The sequence below is a fragment of the Enhydra lutris genome, unplaced genomic scaffold, assembly GCF_002288905.1.
Source record: "Enhydra lutris kenyoni isolate GAN:26980312 unplaced genomic scaffold, ASM228890v2 scaffoldscaffold15, whole genome shotgun sequence".
NCBI classification, from domain to species: Eukaryota; Metazoa; Chordata; class Mammalia; order Carnivora; family Mustelidae; genus Enhydra; species Enhydra lutris.
The window spans coordinates 17,489,442-17,512,550 of record NW_019154099.1 but is presented as its reverse complement, the minus strand read 5'-3'; the positions used below and the strand labels follow the sequence as shown (position 1 = coordinate 17,512,550).

At 32.8% G+C, this 23,109-nt stretch overlaps 1 protein-coding gene across 2 annotated transcripts in view; it reads right to left on the bottom strand.

The window, feature by feature from the left end:
• The window catches only part of LOC111146990 (tudor domain containing 3), a 161,581-nt gene that overhangs the window by 97,543 nt on the left and 40,929 nt on the right, over positions 1–23,109 (bottom strand). Inside the window, exons 2-3 of one of the 2 annotated variants that reach the window (XM_022502811.1) lie at positions 7,503–7,587; positions 1,856–1,921 (exon numbers count right to left, since the gene is read on the bottom strand). In XM_022502811.1, coding sequence (XP_022358519.1) covers positions 1,856–1,921; positions 7,503–7,587 — 151 coding nt within the window. Of the gene's footprint in view, positions 1–1,855; positions 1,922–7,502; positions 7,588–23,109 lie in introns of those variants that run through there. The other variant, XM_022502812.1, reaches the window with a different exon arrangement.

Sequence of the window (23,109 nt, the reverse complement as noted above, 5' to 3'; positions counted from 1 at the left end):
CAGATGACAATGCCTTTCTGAAGGCCCCAGATCTGTCTTAGAACAAAAAAGATGTAAATTAAATGTATCCAGGATTAACTGTCTTCTAACTACAGGCCTACAATCTTTCTTACCTGATCACAGTTCAATCAGCTCTCCATTTTTCCTTTCCACCCTCAAATTCCTAAATGCTAAAAATGGTATTATCCAAGACTTAGTAAATATAATAACAATACACACCATGTGTGCATTTACTTTTGGCCTCTTTTGGGAGAAGTCTGAAGACTCCTCTCTACACTCCTTTAATCTACCTCCAAAGAGGATTATTGCTTCGATGTTAGTCACTTTTCTTGTAAAGAACAGTTGTACTCATCAGACCTCTCCAAGATTGCTGCCTAATCTGGGATTCTATAGTCCAGAAACTTACTAAGTATGTTTCCCAGACCACCAGAATCAACATCCCATGGAAACTTGTCCAAAATACAGATTCTCAGGCTCTATCCTAATTCAATGGAATCAGAAACAGGGGAATCCGGGGGTAGAAGGGAGGGGCTGGCCATCTGTGTTTTATCCAAGTTTCACGGTGATTCTGGTATACGATGAAGTCTGAAAACTACTACCACAACCCAAAAAAGAGATGTATGAAAACTGGAGAGAACTCTGAGAACAATGAAGTTGAATGGAAAATTTGCGACAGAATAAAGAAATCAAGAAAACTAGCTTTAGCAAAAGAAACCTGTGGCAATGACATTTACAAGTCCTCAGATATATGAAGAATTATTCTCAAGAGAAAGTAAGCAGATATTCTCCATTCCCCCTGAGGGAAGATCAAGAAGACATTACGAACTTCAAGTTGTAGCATAAGAAATTTAGATTAAAATAAAATTAAAGTTTGCTGACACAGAGTGTTGTTAAATATTAAAATGAATTGCTGAGTTTATAGAACCTCTTCTCTGAGTAAATGTCTAAAAAATGAGAGTAGATTAGAATTCTCATATGGCTCTTTCCAGCAAAATGATTACCATCACTTATATAAACAGATTAATACTTAGAAAATGTGTGAAACCTTTTTACACTATATACCTTTTACAATTATCTAATACCAAAGTGTTAAAATGGTAAGAGTATTTATCCAAACACAAAACATACACACTGAAAGTATTTATTTATAGATAATGACGTTCTTTAATAGTTCAAAAAGTGACCAATGGAACATAAAATTCTTGGCTGACACAATTCACATGTATTTTCAAATAAAAGAAGAAATATAAGTAAAAAAGAAGTAAAAGACTGAATAATTGGTATCTAAAAACTGTATCCCTGGATTTTAAAAAGATCATTGCACAACTCATAATATGAATATATATATATATGAAATTATTGAATCTATATGACATGTATAATACATACATTATATTACGTATATTACGTACTAATAAATATATGTAGTACAAAATGGAAGCAATAACCAAATGCACAGCTTTGATGAACTGCTCTTAATATCCTCTCACAATCTTACAATTTTATAAAATAAGTTCATTAAATAAACATGGAAATAGGTAACTAAAATTAAAAGGTACAAAAAGGTCATTGTCCTGTATTCTAGCAGTATTTGCTAAGTCTCACATTAATGAGCATATAATTCCTGAAACTGACAGGTTTTTTAAAAAATGTTTTAAAGTCACCAAAAGTTTAAAACTTCAAGTCAATAATTTTCCATTTGTACAGAAAGTCACTAGGATAACTCTGTGACCTAGTCACTTCTAAAATATTTTGCAGTTGTAGTCTTTACTGACAAAATATAATTCCAATAATTTAGTAAATGTTCATATTTATTGTAGTTATCATAATTTAGGAAGTTAATGTTTTTCTTTACCTTTTCTACCTTTCCACCATTGATGTCACTGGGGAGGAATTTCTTGCCAATTGTTCTTAAGTCTGTCTAAAATAAAAATATTATTATTAAAATATAATTATAGAGAAAAGTAAATCTAAATCTAATCTTACTCATAAACAAAAGATGAAATTTATTAACACCTGTAGAATAAAATTTAAATCGGTATCTTTTAGCTGATTATGAGATCTATACATACAATCGATCTTTTCAAGTAACATAGTACCATACATATGTTATTGAAAGTACATTGGTAAGTTGAACAGTAATGTTTAAGGCCTTAGTTCTGGTTATATTCCTTTCAATAACTTACTAAATCTTTTCTATTAAAACCTAATACTTGATTTTATATTACTATAGTCTTACTAAAAAAAAAATAATGCCCCAATCCCAAGCCAACTGACTACTTTTAAGTATATAAACAGAATATATTTTTGATAACTGAATCCTATATAACACTCATATGAAGAGTCATGAAAACGTTATTCTTTTGGCTGTGATATCTATTACAAAGCTATGTAACATACAAATATCCTAGGGAACAACACCACTGCAAAAGCAAGAATAGGAAGACTTTACTATAGTAAAAATCCATATTATTTGCTTAAACAAATTACAGAAGTCAAAGTTAGTGAACAAATGACTAAGTATATGAAAGTTCAAACCAGAGCAAAACAAAAATGAAAACATAAGAACTAACAAACAAAGTTACAGCATTTCTGATATAAAAACAAAACTTCAACTATACAATTTACAAAAAAGCAGAACTTTTAAGGATATTGTCCTCCTTAGGAAGTAAAAACTGAAGGAACAATAAGAAACTTGCTCAGAGGAAAATCAATACTCATGAAGAAGGCCTAATTATTTAAGCTAAGAAATTATCTTGATGACAGAGTGTGAGGTTAGACTGATAACTGAATTTATATTGTTCTGTTCTTCTTTAAAATATAACAAGAGCTCTTCATCTTCTTCAGAGCAGAATAAAAGAAAATAGACTTAGAGTGCATTTAATCACAAAAACTGTAAGGCAGAAATTCATGTTAGACTTAGGGGGGAAACACTAGATGATTAAAATTACTGTGACATAAAATGAAGACATGGAGAGAAGTCGGATAGTCTTCTTTCATCGCCTACAATAACAGAATGTCCTCTTATTTTAAATATCAGTATGTGGCCAGCTTAAGAAATGAGCATATAAATTACACAATCCCCACAGATCTTTCCAGTCTTTTACTACCATCATTCATATTTTAATTCTCAATGTAAAGCAAGGGTCACTCCTAAGCTAAAACTCACCAAGTGGAGCTGCCAGGCAAACTAAGCCCCAAATCCAAAACACTTGTGTAACAATGTGTTAGCTTTATCATCTTTGCAGCCTCTATCCAGTAACAGAGTGAAAGAATTATAAGCTTACCTTTCCACTTTGAAAATACTGAGTAGCAATGGGAAAAAAATATTTTCTTATACTAACCTTCCATATATTAGGATTGTTTTATTCCTAATGTTAATTACACATGAAGTACTTGGTACAACGAATTGCAAAGAGTAAACACTTAATGAATGTTAACAATCATGTTTATTTGTTAATAAAAGATATGTACATTTTGTTATCTGAACATGAATAATCATCAAGTTAGTAATACAACTAACAGTTCATAAAAATACAGGCATCATTTTGAAGTCACTCAAAGGCTCAAATATTTAAATATGTATGCAAAACAGAATACGTATAAATTTTATGATATACCACGGTTTCTCATTTCTGGTTTTTAGCAAAAATTATGAAATTTAATTTAAACCAAAATGAGGCATCAATATAAAGTTGAAATAAACACTAAATTAAAATCCTAAACTCTGAATCATTACAAACTGTAATTAACTAATAGGACCATGGACACTGCCACAAATTCTCTAAATCCAGCTAATTTATTCCTCTATAAAATGGAAAAAAAATATCACCAAGCTTATCTCATAAAGTTGTTACCAGGCTAAAGGGAGACATTATATTCAAAGTTTATATAACTTTTAAAGTGCTAAACACATATATAATGAATATTATTTCATTATTCTTTAAGCAAGATGAAAATGACCTACCAAATCTTTAAACATCTTAAAATCAAAATCAATTTATAAGTACTCCAAAGGCAATTTCATGATTCAGATGCCATTATATGAGGATCACTAGTAAAACTGGGTCCAAAAATGCATTTATATTGGACATAAAAAAATTACGCAGGAGAAATATTTGATCTATAACAACATGTGCACTTGTGCACACATACAAAAGATTCCTGACTATTTACTCGAGTAAGTTCAATGGAATATCTATTTGGCAAGTCATTTCATATTATGCGGAATCTTAAAAGAAATTTTTGAAAATCTGTTTTTAAATTTTTACTAATACATAGTATTCAGTAATTTAAGACTGAGCTATCACTTAATTTACTTGTGAATAATTCAGGTATTTAAGCCCAAAACTACATGCTGGATTTTAACGTCATTTCTTAGTATTTTTACTCCCCATTCTACAGAACAAAAAATTAAGAACCCTCCTTTCAACATAAAAATCTATACAGAAATGAGTTATACAGCAGCTCTGAGGCTGCTCTTTTTAGAAGGGCTTACTTTTACAAGGTTGGCTCTAGGCTGGCATGTGGGAACTTGCGCTTGAACATTTTCTAACTGAAAATGTGGTTCACTGCCTAGACTATTTATATAAACAATGTGATTTACGGTGAGCACCTGCTTTTTGAGGGGGAGGAGTCTTACAACTGTTCGTTTAGGCAGAGAGTGTCTCTATAAGCAGACCAATAAATGCGCTGGGTGCTAGTCCCTAGTGGACTTCCCTGGGCAGAAACACTGTACAGTCACCCTTGCTTTTCAAAAGTTCACATTATGCCACTTTGCTTTTACAAAAGACCTACACGAGTTTTCGCTAAATGAAAGAAATTCAAAGATTTTCATTTTATAGGCAAGGAGAAAAGCAAAAAAAGTGCTCAGTGGTTGTATTATACTGAGCATTTATAGAAACAGAATGCACCCCAAACAACGAGAGGGGCACTACCAAGCTTCTTCCCCAGGAACTATACTCAGCATCTCAGCATCAAGCTGCAAGAGTTTCGAACTGTGTTCTGCGCATCTGCACTTTCTCTTGATTTATTTTTGTGTATCCTTTAGCAAGATATGCCCTAAGGTAACAGAAAAACCTGAGAGGTTACTTTTTGGGCTTGGGAATGCTCTAAAATCTTTCCATATAAATTAATGGTAATTACTTCTTCATTCTACACCATTTTGGCTTACAAAAGGTTTTGCCCGCATGTCCTATATATTTTTTTTATTTTGCTTTTTTTTTTTTTTTTTTTTTTTTTTTTTTTTTTTTTTTTTTTGTTTTTGTTATTTTTTTTTTTTTTTTTTTTTTTTTTTTTTTGAGAGAGAGAGAGAGAAGCACACACATGAGCTGGAGGGGTCGGGGTGGAGGGATAGAAGAAGGAGAAAGAGACTCTTAGGCAGGTTCCACACTGAGCATGGAACTCAAGAGTCAGATGTTCAACTGAACTAAGCCACCCACATGCCCCAGGAATGTTCTACTTTTGGGTAGTGTGGAAAACCTATACATATATTATTGCATTTTCATTGCTAGATAAAGGAACAAGTCAGTGTGTCCCGAATGGGAGGAGGGGGACATAAGAAAGCTTATGAATGGATTATTCTCCCAATATGTAATGCTATATATAATAAAAATCAATAATACAACTCTTTTTTAACTAGTGACTAATAGCCCCTAATCTTTCAAAAGCTGAAAAAAATTCAACAGAAATACTACAAATGCCTGACTTTATTTAAAGGTCATAAGCTTGAAAGGTAAATTATCTATCTGGTGTAGACTTCATCCTAATTAAAGGTAATTCTTTTTCCTATTGTATGGCATGAAAGCTTGGATTGGCATATTCAACCATATATTTCAGAGAGAATTATAAAGACAAATTAATTCATAAAATAATGGTCATCATGTACCTCTTATATACATAGGACAAATACTTCATCTTGATTTACTTTATTTATAGTTTCACATCCAATTATAGAGAGATCATTGCTATATACCTAAGTTCATAAATAAGAAAAAGAGCAAAAAAAAAAGAGAAAAAAAGTAAAGGAAGAGAAGACTGTCACAAATACTTCATCATCTTTAGAATTTTTCTTTAATTAATAGAGTTCTTTCAATACTTTTTATAAAAGTAGAACTCACTTATTAGGCTACAAGTAAAAAAAAAGTTAAAGTGTATAGGGAATATTTCCATTTGTAGTCACAGACAACATGCATAATTTCTAAAGTTTACTTTTTTTTTTTTTAAAGATTTTTATTTTATTTACTTGACGGACAGAGATCACAAGTAGGCAGAGATGCAGGCAGAGAGAGAGTGGGAAGTAGACTCCCTGCTGAGCAGAGAGCCCATGATGCAGGGCTCAATCCCAGAACCCTGAGATCATAACCTGAGCCGAAGGCAGAGGCTTAACCCACTGAGCCACCCAGGTGCCTCTCTAAATCTCACTTTAAAAATTTTTATTCTTTTATTAAAAACCTACATTCTTAGCTCAGAAACAAAAAATGACCTTGTTAGTTTTATTGAATAAAATTCAAAGAAGCTGAAAAAAATGACAGAATTCAAGACATAAATTTTATCTGTGTAAGTCCATTTAATTGTATATAAATTAACATAAAAAGAAAAAGTTATACATGGTTATATATTTATTCATATTTTAAATGTTATCAGTTGCTGCCATTTCTGCTTCACATTGTACCTGTGTTGTAGTGATATGGTGGATCTGTCATTCTCTTATGAACAAGAGAATAAGTAATTCTCTTATGAATTTTGTTGACTATCACAATGTATAAATTTAATTTAATAAATTATACATTTAATAGACTGTTATTATAAAGATAATTTGAAAATGCTCCCAATGGGGTAACTGGAAAGATGAAAAAAAGAATATTCATTTACTTACACCTAAATTTCAAACAATTTTTATAACTCTTCAAAAAAATCCAAAAGCAAATCCAATTATGGAAAAGATACAGCTATAGAGATAGGTAGAAGGAGAGAGACTGAAAAGAAATATAGATACAACATAACTGTAATTATGGATAGCCTTAATTTTCTTATTTTACTTTTGTTTTCTGAAGTGTTCTACAATATACATTACTTTTATCGACAGGATAAGTTATTTTGGAACAAAAAATACAACTGTCAAAAAGCTATAACCTACCTGGAGTTCCTATGTTAATAAAATGATTTGTTTTAATAAATATGAATAGTAGTTTCTGCTATTATATATCTACTGTAAATGTTATGAAAGTCTCTGATCACTGGGGGGAAATGGGAATCTTAATTGCATTTTTTTCCTTTCTTATTGGATTCTATATAACAGTTGTTATAAGAAACATAAATTTCTAAAAATTGGGTTGATATGAGATTACCGAATTCAACAAACATCACTGCAACTTAAAATACACAGTAAAACCAAAAGATGTCCTCCATATACTTTTCTTAAAATCCAGATTATTCTGTAAGACATTTTTCATGAAAGCTTCTAGATTTAAAATGTTTATAAGTTAATAAATAAAACCTACATTGAGAGCAATCAGGATGATGTCATTTATATTGACTTTGTCAGGAGAACTTGTGCAAGCTTCAATGCCTTCATCTGAAAGATACCTGTTAAAATAAAATAAATGACTTAATATTTCCTAAAATCAAAATTAACCAAATTATATTCTTAGGTCAACATGCAATTTTGTTCCATACTATAAAAAGCTTCTACCATAAATATTAGGGAAAGAGCTCTGGATATTCCATTTATTTACCATCTCTGATAGAACAAATGGGTAACACATATTTTCCCTCTTTCGTATCCTTAAAGGGATGCTGTATCAATAAAATTATCCATACGCTTTCTGAGAAAAGCCATTTAAATATCAAAATACTTCTTAATGAATGTATGAGCTACTCCTACTATTATGCAAATATAGTATCTGTCTTAAATATTTGTTAATACAGAAGTTCTTAGAGACTGGAGATGTGCTATAAAAATAGAACTAAAAATAACAGATTTAAACTTAATCCATGACAATTTCCTCTGTCTGCTACTTTCTTAAATTATCTTCTCAGGTTCCCTTTCCTGGACATTACATTCCCGAGAAAGATTTAGTAAATATTATTGACTTAAAGTGGCACAAAGATAGGCAACTTTTTAGTTTATACCTTTTACTTTTCCTGTTCTCTTTTCAGTTTCTTTACTCATTGTCTTATTGCCTTTTGATCTTTTATTCAGTCTAAACCAGTATCACATCTGTTGCAGACAATAATTAATTCAAGAGTAAAAAGATTATTGATTCCAGGGAGAGAATAATTTCTACTCATTCATTCATGCTCAATGCAGGCATTTTAAAATTCTTCGATAAATTCTAGAATTCAGGTATTATCTCCCCCAAAATCCACCTGTACAAATGCCCATTAACATCTCACATCTTTTACTTTTTTTAAGATTTTATTTTATTTTTTTTTAAAGATTTTATTTATTTATTTGACAGACAGAGATCACAAGTAGGCAGAGAAGCAGGCAGAGAGATAGGAGGAAGTAGGCTCCCTGCTGAGCAGAGAGCCCGATGCGGGGCTCGATCCCAGGACCCTGGGATCGTGACCTGAGCCGAAGGCAGAGGCTTTAACACACTGAGCCACCCAGGTGCCCCTAAGATTTTATTTTTAAGTAATCTCTATACTCAACATGGGGATCAAGAGTGGCACACTCTACCACCTGAGTCAGCCAGGCACCACCCATCTCACATCTTTTAAAATCAGTATCAACTACTTTAACAAAAAGGCTGGTGCCAACATTGCCGTTGTAGACATTGTCCCACTGAAAAGATACAGGAGTGTTAATCTGACAGCAAGCTCGCTCCTGATAGCCAGCAATTCCACCACCAATACCCAACATTGGAGTGATTCCAAGACACATATCAATGTAAACTCTACCTGGAGACAACAACCAACAAGTCTTTAAGGAACACAGACTCAATAATTTCTCAAAAATGAAGGAGCAAGTGAAAAGAAATGTAAATTGAAGAATGCAAAAGAACAATAAGAGATTAAAGTTGATAAGCCTAGAACAAGACCACGGAGATAAAAGTATACATATCAAAGCAAGAATGTATGAGTTGAAGACCATGGCAGTACTAAACTACAATGATGAAAGAAGGCAAGTAGTTAACCAGGTTACAGAGGAAAAACAGAAGTGTTAAGTATGTACATAAGTCAGTAAGAATGAATGCAGGGGAGACAGTAATATCATAGTATACAAGTGATCAGGGAATACAAATGTCTATGTCAGCACAGATGGTTGAAACACTGCTTTAATTCAAAATGGCTATTAATTTCCTTACTATGTTGTTAAATTTTCATTGGGCCTACCCACTGACTATATGCCATTAATCATCTTACAAATTCAGTTTTAGAAATATTAAGTCCCTATTTCTGTGAAAAGTAGTATGTGAGTCAGTAATAAGATTAGTAAAATGATGAAAATTAAACACCTGCCTTCAAGAAGTTCACTGCCTCATAAACAGCACAACACAATAAATATATAAACATGCAAGGCCAAAATATTATAAATGAAACATTACAGGGGCTCAAAGCAGCTAGGGGATGGGAAAGAATGCACAAAAGGGAATAGTATAAGCAACAACATAAAAGTAAGAAGAGTAAAATAGATTCTAGTGATAATAACCTGTAATATTCTGGCTGGAAAATGGGGAAAAAATGAGAGATGAGTATAGATTGAGATGGATTATAGAAAGCAACAGTACACAAAGAGATATGGTGATTGATCAGATATGCTGATTGAGTAATTATAAAAACACAACTTTCAAAATTCCTACACAATGTGGAAATAATATGCAATGACTAATAAAATACTTCGTTTTTCTAGAAAGGCATACCTTTAGAATTTAAAAGGTCATAGGAAGTGAGATGATCTGGAATAAATCTTTAAAATAATCAAAATTTGGGGCACCTGGGTGGCTCAGTGGGTTAAAGGTTCTGCCTTAGGGCACCTGGGTGGCTCAGTGGATTAAGCCTCTGCCTTTGGCTCAGGTCATGATCTCAGGGTCCTGGGATCGAGCCCCGCATCGGGCTCTCTGCTCAGCGGGGAGCCTGCTTCCCCCTCTCTCTCTGCCTGCCTCTCTGCCTACTTGTGATCTCTCTCTGTCAAATAAATAAATAAAATCTTAAATAAATAAATAAATAAATAAAGCCTCTGCCTTTGGCTTAGGTCATGATCCCAGGGTCCTGGGATGGCGCTCTCTGCTCAGCAGGGAGCCTGCTTGCCTTCTGCTCTCTCTCTGCCTGCCTCTCTGCCTACTTGTGATCTCTGTCAAATAAATAAATAAAATCTTTAAAAAATAAAATAAAATAATCAAAATTTACCTCTTTAGTTCTACAGATGAGGAAAAGAAGGCCCAAAGATATTAACAGAACTTCCCCAAAATAGAAAATTAAGTGACACAAAGTTAAGACAAGATTGCCCCCTGACTCCCAGTTCACCAGTCTTTTTATTACAACATGCAATTCTTATTTACTAACTACAACTGCTAAAGTTAGAAATAAGATCTTTTCACAAATGTAAGCCAGTATCCACACAAATCAATTTCCTGGTCCACTAGACAATTTTACCAAACACACAAAAAGGGACAACTAGGCAAACTCAATCAGTGAGCTTCACAATATATTAAAGAAGAATATATCTAGGGGCATCTGCATGGCACAGGTCCTGATCTCATGGTCATTAGATCGAGCCCCGCATCTGGCTCCATGCTCAGCACTAAGTCTGCTTAAAATATTCTCTCCCTCTTCCTCTGCCCCTTGCCGCCAAGTGCTCTCTTTCTCCCTCAAATAAATAAACCAATCTTTAAAAAAAAAAAAAAAAAAAAAGTCTAGTTTCATAGTAAAAGATCAGAGAACTAATACTAATAATTAGAGATTTTAAAATTGTAAAAACATAAAAATACCTATCCCTACATAATATAAAAAGGAAAACTCTAAAATTGTAAAGATAGAAGCCATAAAGAAGGAGAAATTTGACTTTATACATGTGTAAGTCAACTATCATGTGATTTCTTTCAAATAATGCCTATTAAATGCCTCCTGAATATAACAAATTTTAAAATGTGGCTCAGTCTCAATTTCCACATCTTACAAGTCTCTCTTACTCACCCTTCATATTTTGAAAAATCAAAGGATTTGAGCCTTACAGCTATACTCCTATCAAGAACAGTAGACTTATTCATAGCTCTCTCCAGTAACATCTTGGTGATCCTTCTGTAAATACTATACCATTTCCACTGAAGGACTGAATCTAAATTAACCATAACTTGGGACTTACAAATTCATCTTGTTTTTATAAACATTTAAAACTCCAACACTATCAATGAATAAAACAAATAAAAACTAATACTAATAAAAGTCAAATTCCCAAATTGGGAATTACTGCATGACAGTAATGCAATAACTGAAAGAACGAGACACAAAATTCAGCAGTCTTAATGTGAGAAATTTGGAGAAAGACAAGAATTGAAAAATTAGAGCAAGCGTGCCAGATCTGATCCCTGTACACATCTGCACGATGGACCTGGAGGGAAGAGAATTATAATCAGTTCCCATATACCATCTCAGAGCACGTAAAACCCAAGGGCATACAGACCTTAAAGAAGAAACAAACCTCAGAGAGCTCTTATTTACTAAAACAGCAAAAGCACATATTTTCCATTCTAGCAGAGATTTTGGAACAGTGATGTTATAAAATCACTCATTACTATTCTGTACTAAAAATACATTGAAATATATTTTATTGACATGCAAGGCACTAAGGGCTAAATTTCTTCATGATACAGAATAGACTAACATTTCTCACTAATTTTAACTTCAAATAATGTCATTTTAAGTCACAGTTTAATAAGTGCTCAAATTAAAAAAGAGATTTTAGAAACTCCTTCCTTTTCTTCATAAATAGAAGACATAAAAATTCCATCTTACTCAGAGTCATTTAATTTGTAATCCTGAGCAACTCTTTTCACTTTAGAAGTGAAAGCTTCAAAATTATTATCCACCAATTTAGGGGAGAGGGATTTCCTATTACAAAGAACAAATATATATTCAATGAGAAGGGTCACACACAGCCTAAGCACTACTACCAGAACCATCCTCATTTCATGTTCAAAAGTCACCTGGGCATAAAACAAACAAACAAAAAAAACAACCACGCCCAAACTACAATTCAAGAATCTTAACTGATAGAAAACTGTGATAAAACAAATATAATTATTTTAATCTCATTTATTTGATTGAGATAGTGGATCACCATTAACACCTCATTACCAATAAGGGAAAAAGACAGCCAATTTCCCTTTCATTCATTCCTCTGAAGCAGGTAAAATCCTTGAGCCTAACTTATTCGCTGGCTACGATGGGCACAGAATGTGGAGGACAAGGACAAACTGAAGGCTACATGCCTCATCTACAGGGAACAGCCTTAACTTGCCTCTGGTTGACTCTCTGTAGGAGGACAGGTAAAGCAGTTAGTATTAGAGCTTCTCATTTTTAGCTTTTAGTGTTTTGTAAAGCAATATATATGCCAAACAAAACAGAGTTCAGGTGCATGTGGAACACACACTGTTACTTTGTACTTACTAATCAGAGTAGTTTATTAAAATTATCTGCTTATTTGTTCCTGTATATTTTGACTATCTTTCGCATGCAAGTTTATACCAAAGTGTCTCTCAAATGATGTAATATTCATGGCTGACTTGGGTCACTTTGTATGACTTTTGGAAAGCCATGAACACAACTATGTAGGTAACAAATGCTCTTACCAGAGTTCTCTACATCAGACTACAAAGTGTCAAATCATTTAGTTTGGCGAAAATATTTTACAAACTGGACATATATGGAATTGATCCTTATTTCAGATTTCCAGACTACATAGGTTTTTCTGTTCTGTTTTGTTTTGGTTTTGTTTTTTTAGGGAAAAGGAATATTCTAATTAATTGGCCAGAAACCCTAACAAGCAAACATTAGTTTTCTTCCCCTCTACCCACCTCATCCATTCAAGCAGTTTGAACTAAGACCTGAATTCCTAAAGTAATGAAAGACAGTATCTATTACTGCACATACAAATTAAGTTAATGATACAAGAAAATTCTTTAAAAATGCCAATGAGAAAACTAAGAATGAAAACATTCTTCCCAAATGGATAGAACAAAATAAAAAAATAATGGACATATCTGGACAAAAACTTACACAGTAGTCGTAACTAACTCTAAATAAAACCCAAATCAAATGGCCTCGTATGGTTTTAGTTGTATTTGATCTAAATATGATTATTTGCTACCACATTGAGATTATTGGACCAAATATGTAATCTAAATATCAAAATGGGAATTTTAACAAGTGAATTCTTGTTTAAACACAAAGAAAATAAAGATAATTAACTTCCAATTACCTAAGCTCATATGAGGAAAGAAGAGGATAAAATACGAAATAATAAAAAAAAAAAATCAGTTACATTCAAAGGTATCTTTGGTCCCGTCAAATATGGAAGTTGACAACCTATTGCAAATTCTCAAAACATTAGAAAAAAATATATATATATATATTTTTTTTTAAGTAAACTCTACTCCCAACATGAGGTTTGAATTCACAATCCCAAGATCAAAAGTTGCATGCTCTACCAATTAAGCCAGACAGGTGCCCCCTCAACACATTATAAAATATTTTACAAAATTGCCTGAATAAAGAGCTCTCTATTCTCTCTGCCTATCCTGTTTCTATTCCCATTGTGTAAGTGGACTGTAACATGCTTGCCAAAAAATTCAGTTCTTGCTATTATTCTTATACCCCAGAGACAATGAAATAATAACTTGCTAATTTCTTCCTCTAGGACAGGAGAAAATGACTTATAAATACCTATTTGTGAATATAATTTGGGAAAATATAATGCAGGCATACCTTGTTTTACTGTACTTTGCTGTACTGTGCTTTGCAGATATTGTACTTTTTATAAACCGAAGGTTTGTGGCAACCCTGTGTGGAGCAAGTCTATTGGTATCATTTTTTCCAATAGCATTTGTGCACTTCGTATCTGTTGTTACACTCACATTCTCACATTAAACTTGTTTAAAATAATATTTTATTTATTTATTTGAGAGACAGAGTGAGTGAGCAAGAGAGAGAGAGCACAAGCTGGAGGAGGGGCAGAGGGAGAGGGAGAAGCAGACTCCCTGCTGAGCAGTGAGCCTGACACAGGTCTGGATCCCAGGATGCCAGGATCATGATCTGAACCGAAGGCAACCCCTTAACTGACTAAGCCACCCAGATGTTCCAATATTACAAACGTTTTCATCATTATCATATTTGTGATGGTGATCTGTGATGATGATCTTTGATGTTACTTTTGTAACTGCTTTGGGGTGCCATGAACCACACCCATATAAGAAGGTGAACTTAATCAATAAATGTGTGTTTTCTGATGGCTCCACCAACCATTGCTCTCTCGTCTCTCTCCCTTCTCCTTGGGTCTTCCTATTCTCTGAGATACAATACTGAAATTAAGCCAATTAATAACCTCACATTGGCCTCTGAGTGTTCAAGTGAAAGGAAGAGTCACCTATCTCTCACTTTAAATCAAAAAGCTAAACATGGTTAAACTTAGTGGGGAAGGCATGTAGAAAGCTGAAACAGGCTGAAAGCTAGGTCACTGAACCAGTTAGCTGAGTTGTAAATTTAAAGAAACAGTTGTTAAAGGAAATCTAGGACTTCCATAGCTAGAGAGGAGAAGTCCATGACTGGCTTCAAAGGTTCAAGGAATAAATAGGCTGGCCCTCTTTTTAGGGGCTAATAACACAGCTGGTGATTTTAACATGTAGCCAATGCTCATTTACTGTTCTGAAAATCCTATGGCCCTTAAGAATTACAGTAAATCTACTATGCCTATGTTCTACAAATAAAACCAAAAAACCTTGATGACAGCACATCCTTTTACAACATGGTTTACTGAATATTTTCAGCCCAATGTTGAAACTTTCTGCTCAATAAAAAAGATTCCTTTCAAATTACTACTAATTGACAATGCACCTGGTCACCTAAGATCTTTGATGGAGATGTACAACAAGATTAATGTTGTTTTCATGCCTGCTAATACAACATCTATTCTCAATCCAGTCTGCAGTCAAGGAAAATTTAGACTTTCAAGTTTGTTATTTAAGAAATAAATTTGAAAAAAAAAAGGAAAAAAAATATAATTTGCAAAGCTATAGCTGCTATACATAGTGATTCCTTTGATGGATTTGGGCAAAGTAAATTGAAGACCTTCTGGAAAGGATGCTCCATTCTAGATGTCATTAAGAACATTCCTGATTCGTGGAACAGGTCAAAATACTAACATTCACAGGAGATGGAAGAGGTTGATTCCAACCCTCTTGGATGACTTTGAGGGGTTCAAGACTTCAGTGCAAGAAGTAAGTGCAGATGTGGTAGCAATAGCAAGAAAAACAGCATTAGAAGTAGAGCCTGAAGATGGGACTGAATTTTTGCAATCTCATGATAAAACTTGAACAGATGAAGGCTCGATTCTTATCAATGAGCAAAGAAAGCGGTTTCTTGAGATGGAATCTGTTCCTGGTAAAGATACTGTGAAGATGATTATAGTGAAGACAACTTTTATATGCACTGGGAAACCAAAAAATTAATTTTACTTGCTTTATTGTGATACTTGTTTTACTGTGGTGATATGAAACCAAACCCACAATATCTCTGAAGTATGCCGGTATTTAACCATGTTGAATAACAAGATTAGTAAGATAACAAAGCTAATAAAAAATTTGCTTCAGATCACTTGGTACAGATGAAATTAATATATTCATGATAGTTTATAGATACTTGGGGTAAAAAAATCACTTTTTAAAATTTTTATTTATTATTTATTTGACAGAGAGAGAGAGAGAGAGAGATCACAAGTAGGCAGAGAGGCAGGCAGAGAGAGAAGGGGAAGCAGGCTCCCTGCTGAGCAGAGAGACCAATGCAGGGCCTGATCCCAGGACCCTGAGATCATGACCTGAGCCTAAGGCAGAGGCTTAACCCACTGAGCCACCCAGGTGCCCCAAAAAAATCATTTTTGAAAACACAAATTGATATGCCCACAGTAAGCTGAATGAACCCATGGGATTCTTTGTCCAAATCCCTTTTAAGCAAATAATTAGGAGGACCAAAACACAGTAATTAGGAGGACGAAAACACTAAAGATAAATGAGGACAAACCATGACACACAAAAGATAAAAATCTAAAAAAAGGTCTTTTATTGCATTTCCATTAACAACCAAGTCTCTATTCTATAACTACCATCTTCTTTCTCTCTTTAGGTAAAGTAGCCATCTACTTTATGCCAAAATAAATACCACTGAATTCTTGGATTCTCTATTGCAACAATTATAATAAGGACCTGAACCAACACTAGCTTAAAATTTAATTTTCTCTATGGTTTATGTATGAATGTTTCAAATGAGTAAAGTTATATATTATTTAAAGTACTTCTAAGTACAATCACTTACTGTTGATCTTAATCAATACAGTAAACTATTTTTAATACAAAATTTATTTTATCCAGAAATAAATTATGTTTAAAAATTACATTAACTTTTCAGTTTTCACTTTTTATTATTTCTTTACATATACAAAGGTACACTATTTCCATTTGGTTAACCTATGACATTAAATTTCTTCCACATGTACAAACTTACTCACATCTCAGTACATCTATTTTAATTTCTTCTACACTAATTTTTCAAATTGTTACATTATCAAAATAGAAATACCAAAAGCAAAGATATCAGAGATATTTAATATTTTAAATGCAATTTTTTCATAAAATAAACTGGCACAAAAACTGAGGATGAATATGCAAAAATTAAAAAGAGAAAATTTACTTAGTACTACAGAAGCATTTTTTCCCTAAACAAACAACTTCTAGATATGTGAAGCATTATGAAAAGCCCTGATATACACCATGATCAATATCCTACCTCAAATATTTCAGTGGCCAGACAAAAATTTTTTGACCCAACATTAAACACTGAAAGAAGAAAATTAGAAAAAATTATAAGGAAAATCCTTTGAAAAGTTATATCTAATTTAAAATACTTTAAGGAGTGCCTGGGTGGCTCAGTGGGTTAAGCCTTTGCCTTCAGCTCAGGTCATGATCTCAGAGTCCTGGGATCGAGCCTTTCGTGGGTCTCTCTGCTCAGCAGAGAGCCTGCTTTCTCCTCTCTCTCTGCCTGCCTCTCTGCCTACTTGTGATCTGTGTCTGTCAAATAAATAAATAAAATCTTAAAAAAAAACACTTTAAATTCTGAAAAACTGAAAGCTACATTTATTTTTGTTAGGCACTTCCCTTTAAAATACTGAAGATTTATTAGCAAAATATGAAAGCTGTACTACTTGAAAACACCACTAGGTGACAACCTTGCTTCACAAAGTGAAATATCATCACACCACTACTGAAAGGTAAACCTCCAAAGATGTACTAAACTAGCTTTCAAATAAAGGATTTGACATTTACCGGCTTTTAAGGGGTAGAAGAGATATCAAAGAAAATAAAATACACTATTACAATTTTAAAATTTGTATTTGCTATAAAGATCACTCAGGGTTTAAAAACAAACTCATTTAGCAAGCATGTAAGAGATACCTCAAGAAAAAAAATTCAATATCAAAAGGTAATTTTCTCTTGTATTGTCTCCTATGTGCATCCTTTGAAAATAGAGACTTATAAAAAGTACACATAAATTATTAGAGAATAAGGCTTTTTTGCTGTGGAGTAGTCACAAAGAGTATTTTCAACATTATTTCAATAGGTGCTTTTCTCTGACATCAAAATAAATAAGCATGACAATTTTAAGATAATAGCCATAAGAGGATAGGTAGCAATAAACTACAAGCTTCTATTTTTTATAACCCATTTCCAAATATTAAAATATTTTCCCTATACATAAACTAACCTATGATGATATTAATCCTGGAATGCTTATTTAGTATAAAAATTTTTTACCAGCTGAGCAAGTAAAACTTTGTAAATAATTCCTAGGAAATTCCATAATAGATATATTACAAAGAATACTGGCAATGGGAACCTATCTATGATATTATTCATTTTTGCTAACCAAGCCTTCACATAAATTTAAAAGTATAAAATGAAGCCTATATATTTTTACTTTCATTGGAGGTTATAATTAATTTATATACTTATCCTTATATAACTTATATCCTAATTCAACATTTTCATACTTTAATTCAGAAGCAGGGCTAAGGTTATGTTCTAGTAACTCATATTTTAAAATGCAAGAGTATTTGATATTTCTGTCATCTTTTCCTCAGCACAAAGGTGACAGCTGTAAAACTATATACCAGGTGGAAAGCCTCACTTCAGGCCCCATGCCCTGTGCACTGACTATGGCAAGAGAGGATCAGTTCCTGCAGAGTCTATGCCAAGGGCCTCCCCGGAAATCACCAGAGATTGCATAGTCAGGTTTGTATAAGACATGTTATTTAAAAATATAAGATATCATAGCAAAAATTAGAAGGCATTTTTATGAAAAGCTTGGAGAGATTATCATGCGATCTGTTTAGTAAAGCAGAACTAGATGCTCATCTCAGTCTCACCCTCGAAGACAGTGGAATTCTAGGCAATTTAAATTTCCGCACCTCTGTTTATTTTCCTAAGGAAAAAAAATGGAGATCATACTGAAAATATTGATATACAGAGTTATGCTCAAGAATAAATGAGACAGCAATGAAAAACCTAGCATATGCTTGGCATAATATAGATGCTAAATAAAATACTTGTTTTCTTCCTTCTTAAACACTGTACCCTTGGTGTTCTGAAAAATATTTTCACAACATGATACTCAAATACATCTTTGGGTTCTTAGAAGAAAGATAAAGAATAAGAATTGACAAACAAAAACAAACAAATAAAAAAAGAATTGTCAAACAACAAAGGGAATTTCCTCAATGGCTACAACTAACAGTCAGAGGTGTGTGTGTGTGTGCGTGTTTCTGTATGGTTCTTTATAGGAAGCGTGAACTACATATTTCTAACATATTTAGAAAGTTCACTGAGTATAGAGGATAAGTGTCAGCAAGATGGAAGGAATTTCATTATTTAATTTGTGGATATCTTCCAATTTTACATACAGATAAAATATACAGTTTATAACAATAAGAAAATAAGTTACTCCATGAGACTGTGCAACTATTTCTGCCCAAAACAGAATTTCCAATGCAAAATACACTGCCATCATTTTTGTCCAATCTGCCATTTACATCAAAATTTAAAACACTGTCAAGAAATAGCTGGTGAGTAATAATCTTAAAATTCTTTAGCACAGAATTACAGTTGTAATAACTTGTTTTAAAGTTAGACATTTTATAATTTACTTATAATTTATTTAAATGCCATTAATACATTTATTTAATGGCTTTTATTTAAAACTTTAAAAATGAAAATCTACTTCAATTATCATAAGCAATTATGGCAAAAACCTACTCGTTCGTAGCATATGTAATCATATATTTCACCATCTAATAGTATAACAATCCTCCATAAATTAAAACGAAATGAAAATGAAAGAGGCCTAAAATAAAAAGAGCAGTCACTTAAATATGCTACCAAATCAAGTAAATATTAAATAAATGATTTACTTGCTAAAACACTGGTGCATATATATGTGCCTTCATATATATATATATCCCATTTATATATATCTTAGCCCATAAAATATATATTAGTCAATAAATATGGATTCTAGCCTTCATTTCTTTAAAATAAAAACTATAGAGAGGTATAATTAAAAGCTGGAAGTGGCCCCTCCCCAATTTTCCTTCTAAAAAATAAACAGTATTAACAATATTAGACCTTGTATATCCTTGTAATATATATACACATAAACTGGAGTGGAATTTAGAAGAAAATATTTGTTTGCTTATAAAAATCAATCATTTTACATAAAAATTTTTGCAGTAATTTTTTTCATTTAAGAATATATCACAGCCAACTTTCATTTCAAGCACATAGATTACCCCATCTCATCCTTTTCAATAGATGCAAAGTATTCTTTTCCACATAGGGGCTATACCAAAATTTATTTTAACTATTCAGGTTGTTTCTAATTTTCTATTAATAATACTTCCTTGAGTATATTTGTAGATACATAATAGAGGATAAATATTAGTATTTTTATAAGAGGTATTTCTAAAAGTGGTACTGCTATGTGATATTATATGTGTTAGGACAGAGAAAAAGAACTTTAAACTTTGAAATTATGAAATATTTTGTGCTTCTGGAAATAATTAAATGTTTTAAAAGAAATGATTGTTTATAAAAAATTTCTAATTTTAAGAAATCTTACTTGATGAACAAATATCCCTAAAGAGTTTTACAACTAACAAAGCACTCTCAATGACTGAATAAGAATTTAGGTAAATGACACGATCCCTCCTTACCCTCTCTCTGAGTCTTGTGTGTTAAAGTTTACATACTTGACTCCTGGGATTCCCATTCCTATTTGTGTGTGTGTGTGTGTGTGTGTGTGTGTGTGTGTGTGTGTGTGTGAACACCACTTAAAAAGACAGGAATCAGTATATATTCTTTACAGCGCCAGTTCTGGGTATGATGGAGTAAGAACCTACTGGATGTATGATGATACCCTCTGCCCCCTGCAGAAAATATCCAAAAAGGTAGAAAAAATACAAAAATCAACTCTAGCTACTGCAAAGTGAGCAGAAAATACTGATGGGGAACGCATGCTCATTTGGATGTGGAAGACTGGGAGCTACAAGTTACTTATGGTCTCTGGTGCTTTAAAATCTAGGACAGAGTGCAGTCCAAATGGCAGACCAGCAGCAGGTGTGTACAAGGACATATTGATAATCTTTATGCTCTGGGGAACAGAAAAAGGAAGTAAAGAAACCAGGACCACTGAAGAGTGGGGGGAATCTGGTAAGGGAAAAACCCAAAGAGGGGTCTACAGACTCTGGCTACCCTCCTCTCTGATGACCTCAGAATGACCCACGTGCAGAACTCTCACAGAAGTCCAGATAAAGACAAAAGATTTGAACAGAGAATGAAATTGCTGAACAAATTAAGACTCTACAGCTCATGCCTGTAAAAAAGGTGCCATCTACAACTTAGGAAACAATATCATTGGTGAAAAGCAGCAGGATCAAAATTTCCACCACTCAACAATTCATAACACCAAGAATACAATCCAAAATTACCCAACAAAGAACTGAAAAAACCCACATTCTCTAGAAAAAAGAAAATCAATCAGATTTGAACCAAGATGAACCAGATGCTAGAACTAGAAGACAAAAATATTAAAATAAATGTTGCTACTACTCTCAATTAAGAAAAGATGCCTTCAATACATTAAATCTCAGCAGACAGATGATGTTTCAGCGAGAGAGAGAAACAATCAAAAAATCAAGTGAAAGTTCTAGAATAGAAAACTAGTTCTGAAATAAAATGAAGTTAACAGCAGGATGAACATAGTGGAAAGAGTAAGTGAATTTTAAGACAGATGTTACAACATTTCTATATTTTATTTAAAGTAGTACACTATTAACAGTAAATGCACTATGAAAAGTTAAGGATATTACCTAACATAATCCTTAGCAAAATCACCATAAAAATAATGTAAAAGAGAAACAATAGCATATGTCTACACAAAAATGTATACATGAATGTTCAAAGCATCATTATTTATAATTGCAATAACTCTAAGTAACCCAAAAGTCCATCAACTGGTAAATGGACTTTCTTAAAATTGTAATATATTTATACCACAATAAAAAGAAGCAAAATAAAAATACACACAATGGTGTGAGTGAGTCTCAAAAACATTATCCCAAGTGAAAGAGGGCAACATACAAAAGACCACACACAATATTTGATTCCATTTAGATAAAATTTTAGAAAAAGCAAAACTATCTGACAGAAAGTAGATCAGAGTTTGCCTGGGGTTGGGATAAGGAAGGACATCAAATACAAAGGAGTTGGAAGGTAAGAAATCCCTTTACACAGGGGTGCCTGGGTGGTTGAGTGGGTTAAGCCTCTGCTTTCAGCTCAGGTCATGATCTCAGGGTCCTGGGATGGAGCCCCACATCAGGTTCTCTGCTCAGCAGGGAGCCTGCTTCCCCCTCTCTCTCTGCTCTGCCTACTTGTGATCTCTGCCTGTGAAATAAATAAATAAAATCTTTAAAAAAAAAATCCATTTACACAACTAAATATGTTACCAAATCCATCAAACTGTACTTTTAAAATTGGTGAATTTAATTGTATATAAACAATACCTTAGTAAACAGAAGACAGGAGAATTTCAGAGAAGTTTGCTAATTTACTAATGATACCTAGAAAGTGGCAACAATGGATAAAACAAAAACCTTTGAATCCTTAGTCCAGAGCAGCCTTACAGCATTTACAGCATTTTTTATTGAAAATGATGACGAATACATTCAAAATATAAAACTTAATCAAGGTATGAGCCTAAAATTAAATACAATTAGAAAGAAGCCAATTATCTATGTTAAATAAAAAATGTAACCACATTAAAATAAAAAGCTAATCCAGTAAACATTAAATTAAACATTTAAATTAAACATTAAAAACTCTAAGCAATCTTGAACTCTAGCAGTTTTCTTTTTCCACAGTGGTATAGTTGTAGCACTCTGAAACTACTCTGAGCAAATAAGTAAATACACTGATGATGTTAGGAATCAGGGTTCTCACTGTTGGAGAAGGGAGATACAAATATAGATGGTAGAAGGCTAGAAATAAACATCTGGTGTTGGACTAGAAATAGTAGTTTCAGGATAAACTCATGATTTTATATTTATATATCAACTTACTCATTCTCATGTGTGTGGACTGTCCAGAAACAGCACTCCCTCATGTAACAGTTATATTTTTCATTAATTTCATCATGAAAGAAGCCTTGATATGACTTTCAATTTTAAAAGGGCAATAACACATTTTTAAAATAATATTTGGCATATAAAACTCAATTGTTACAGATTACTAAAATTTAAACATTTCTAAGCCATCACCATTTTACAATAAAAACATTTTTCCACTTTAA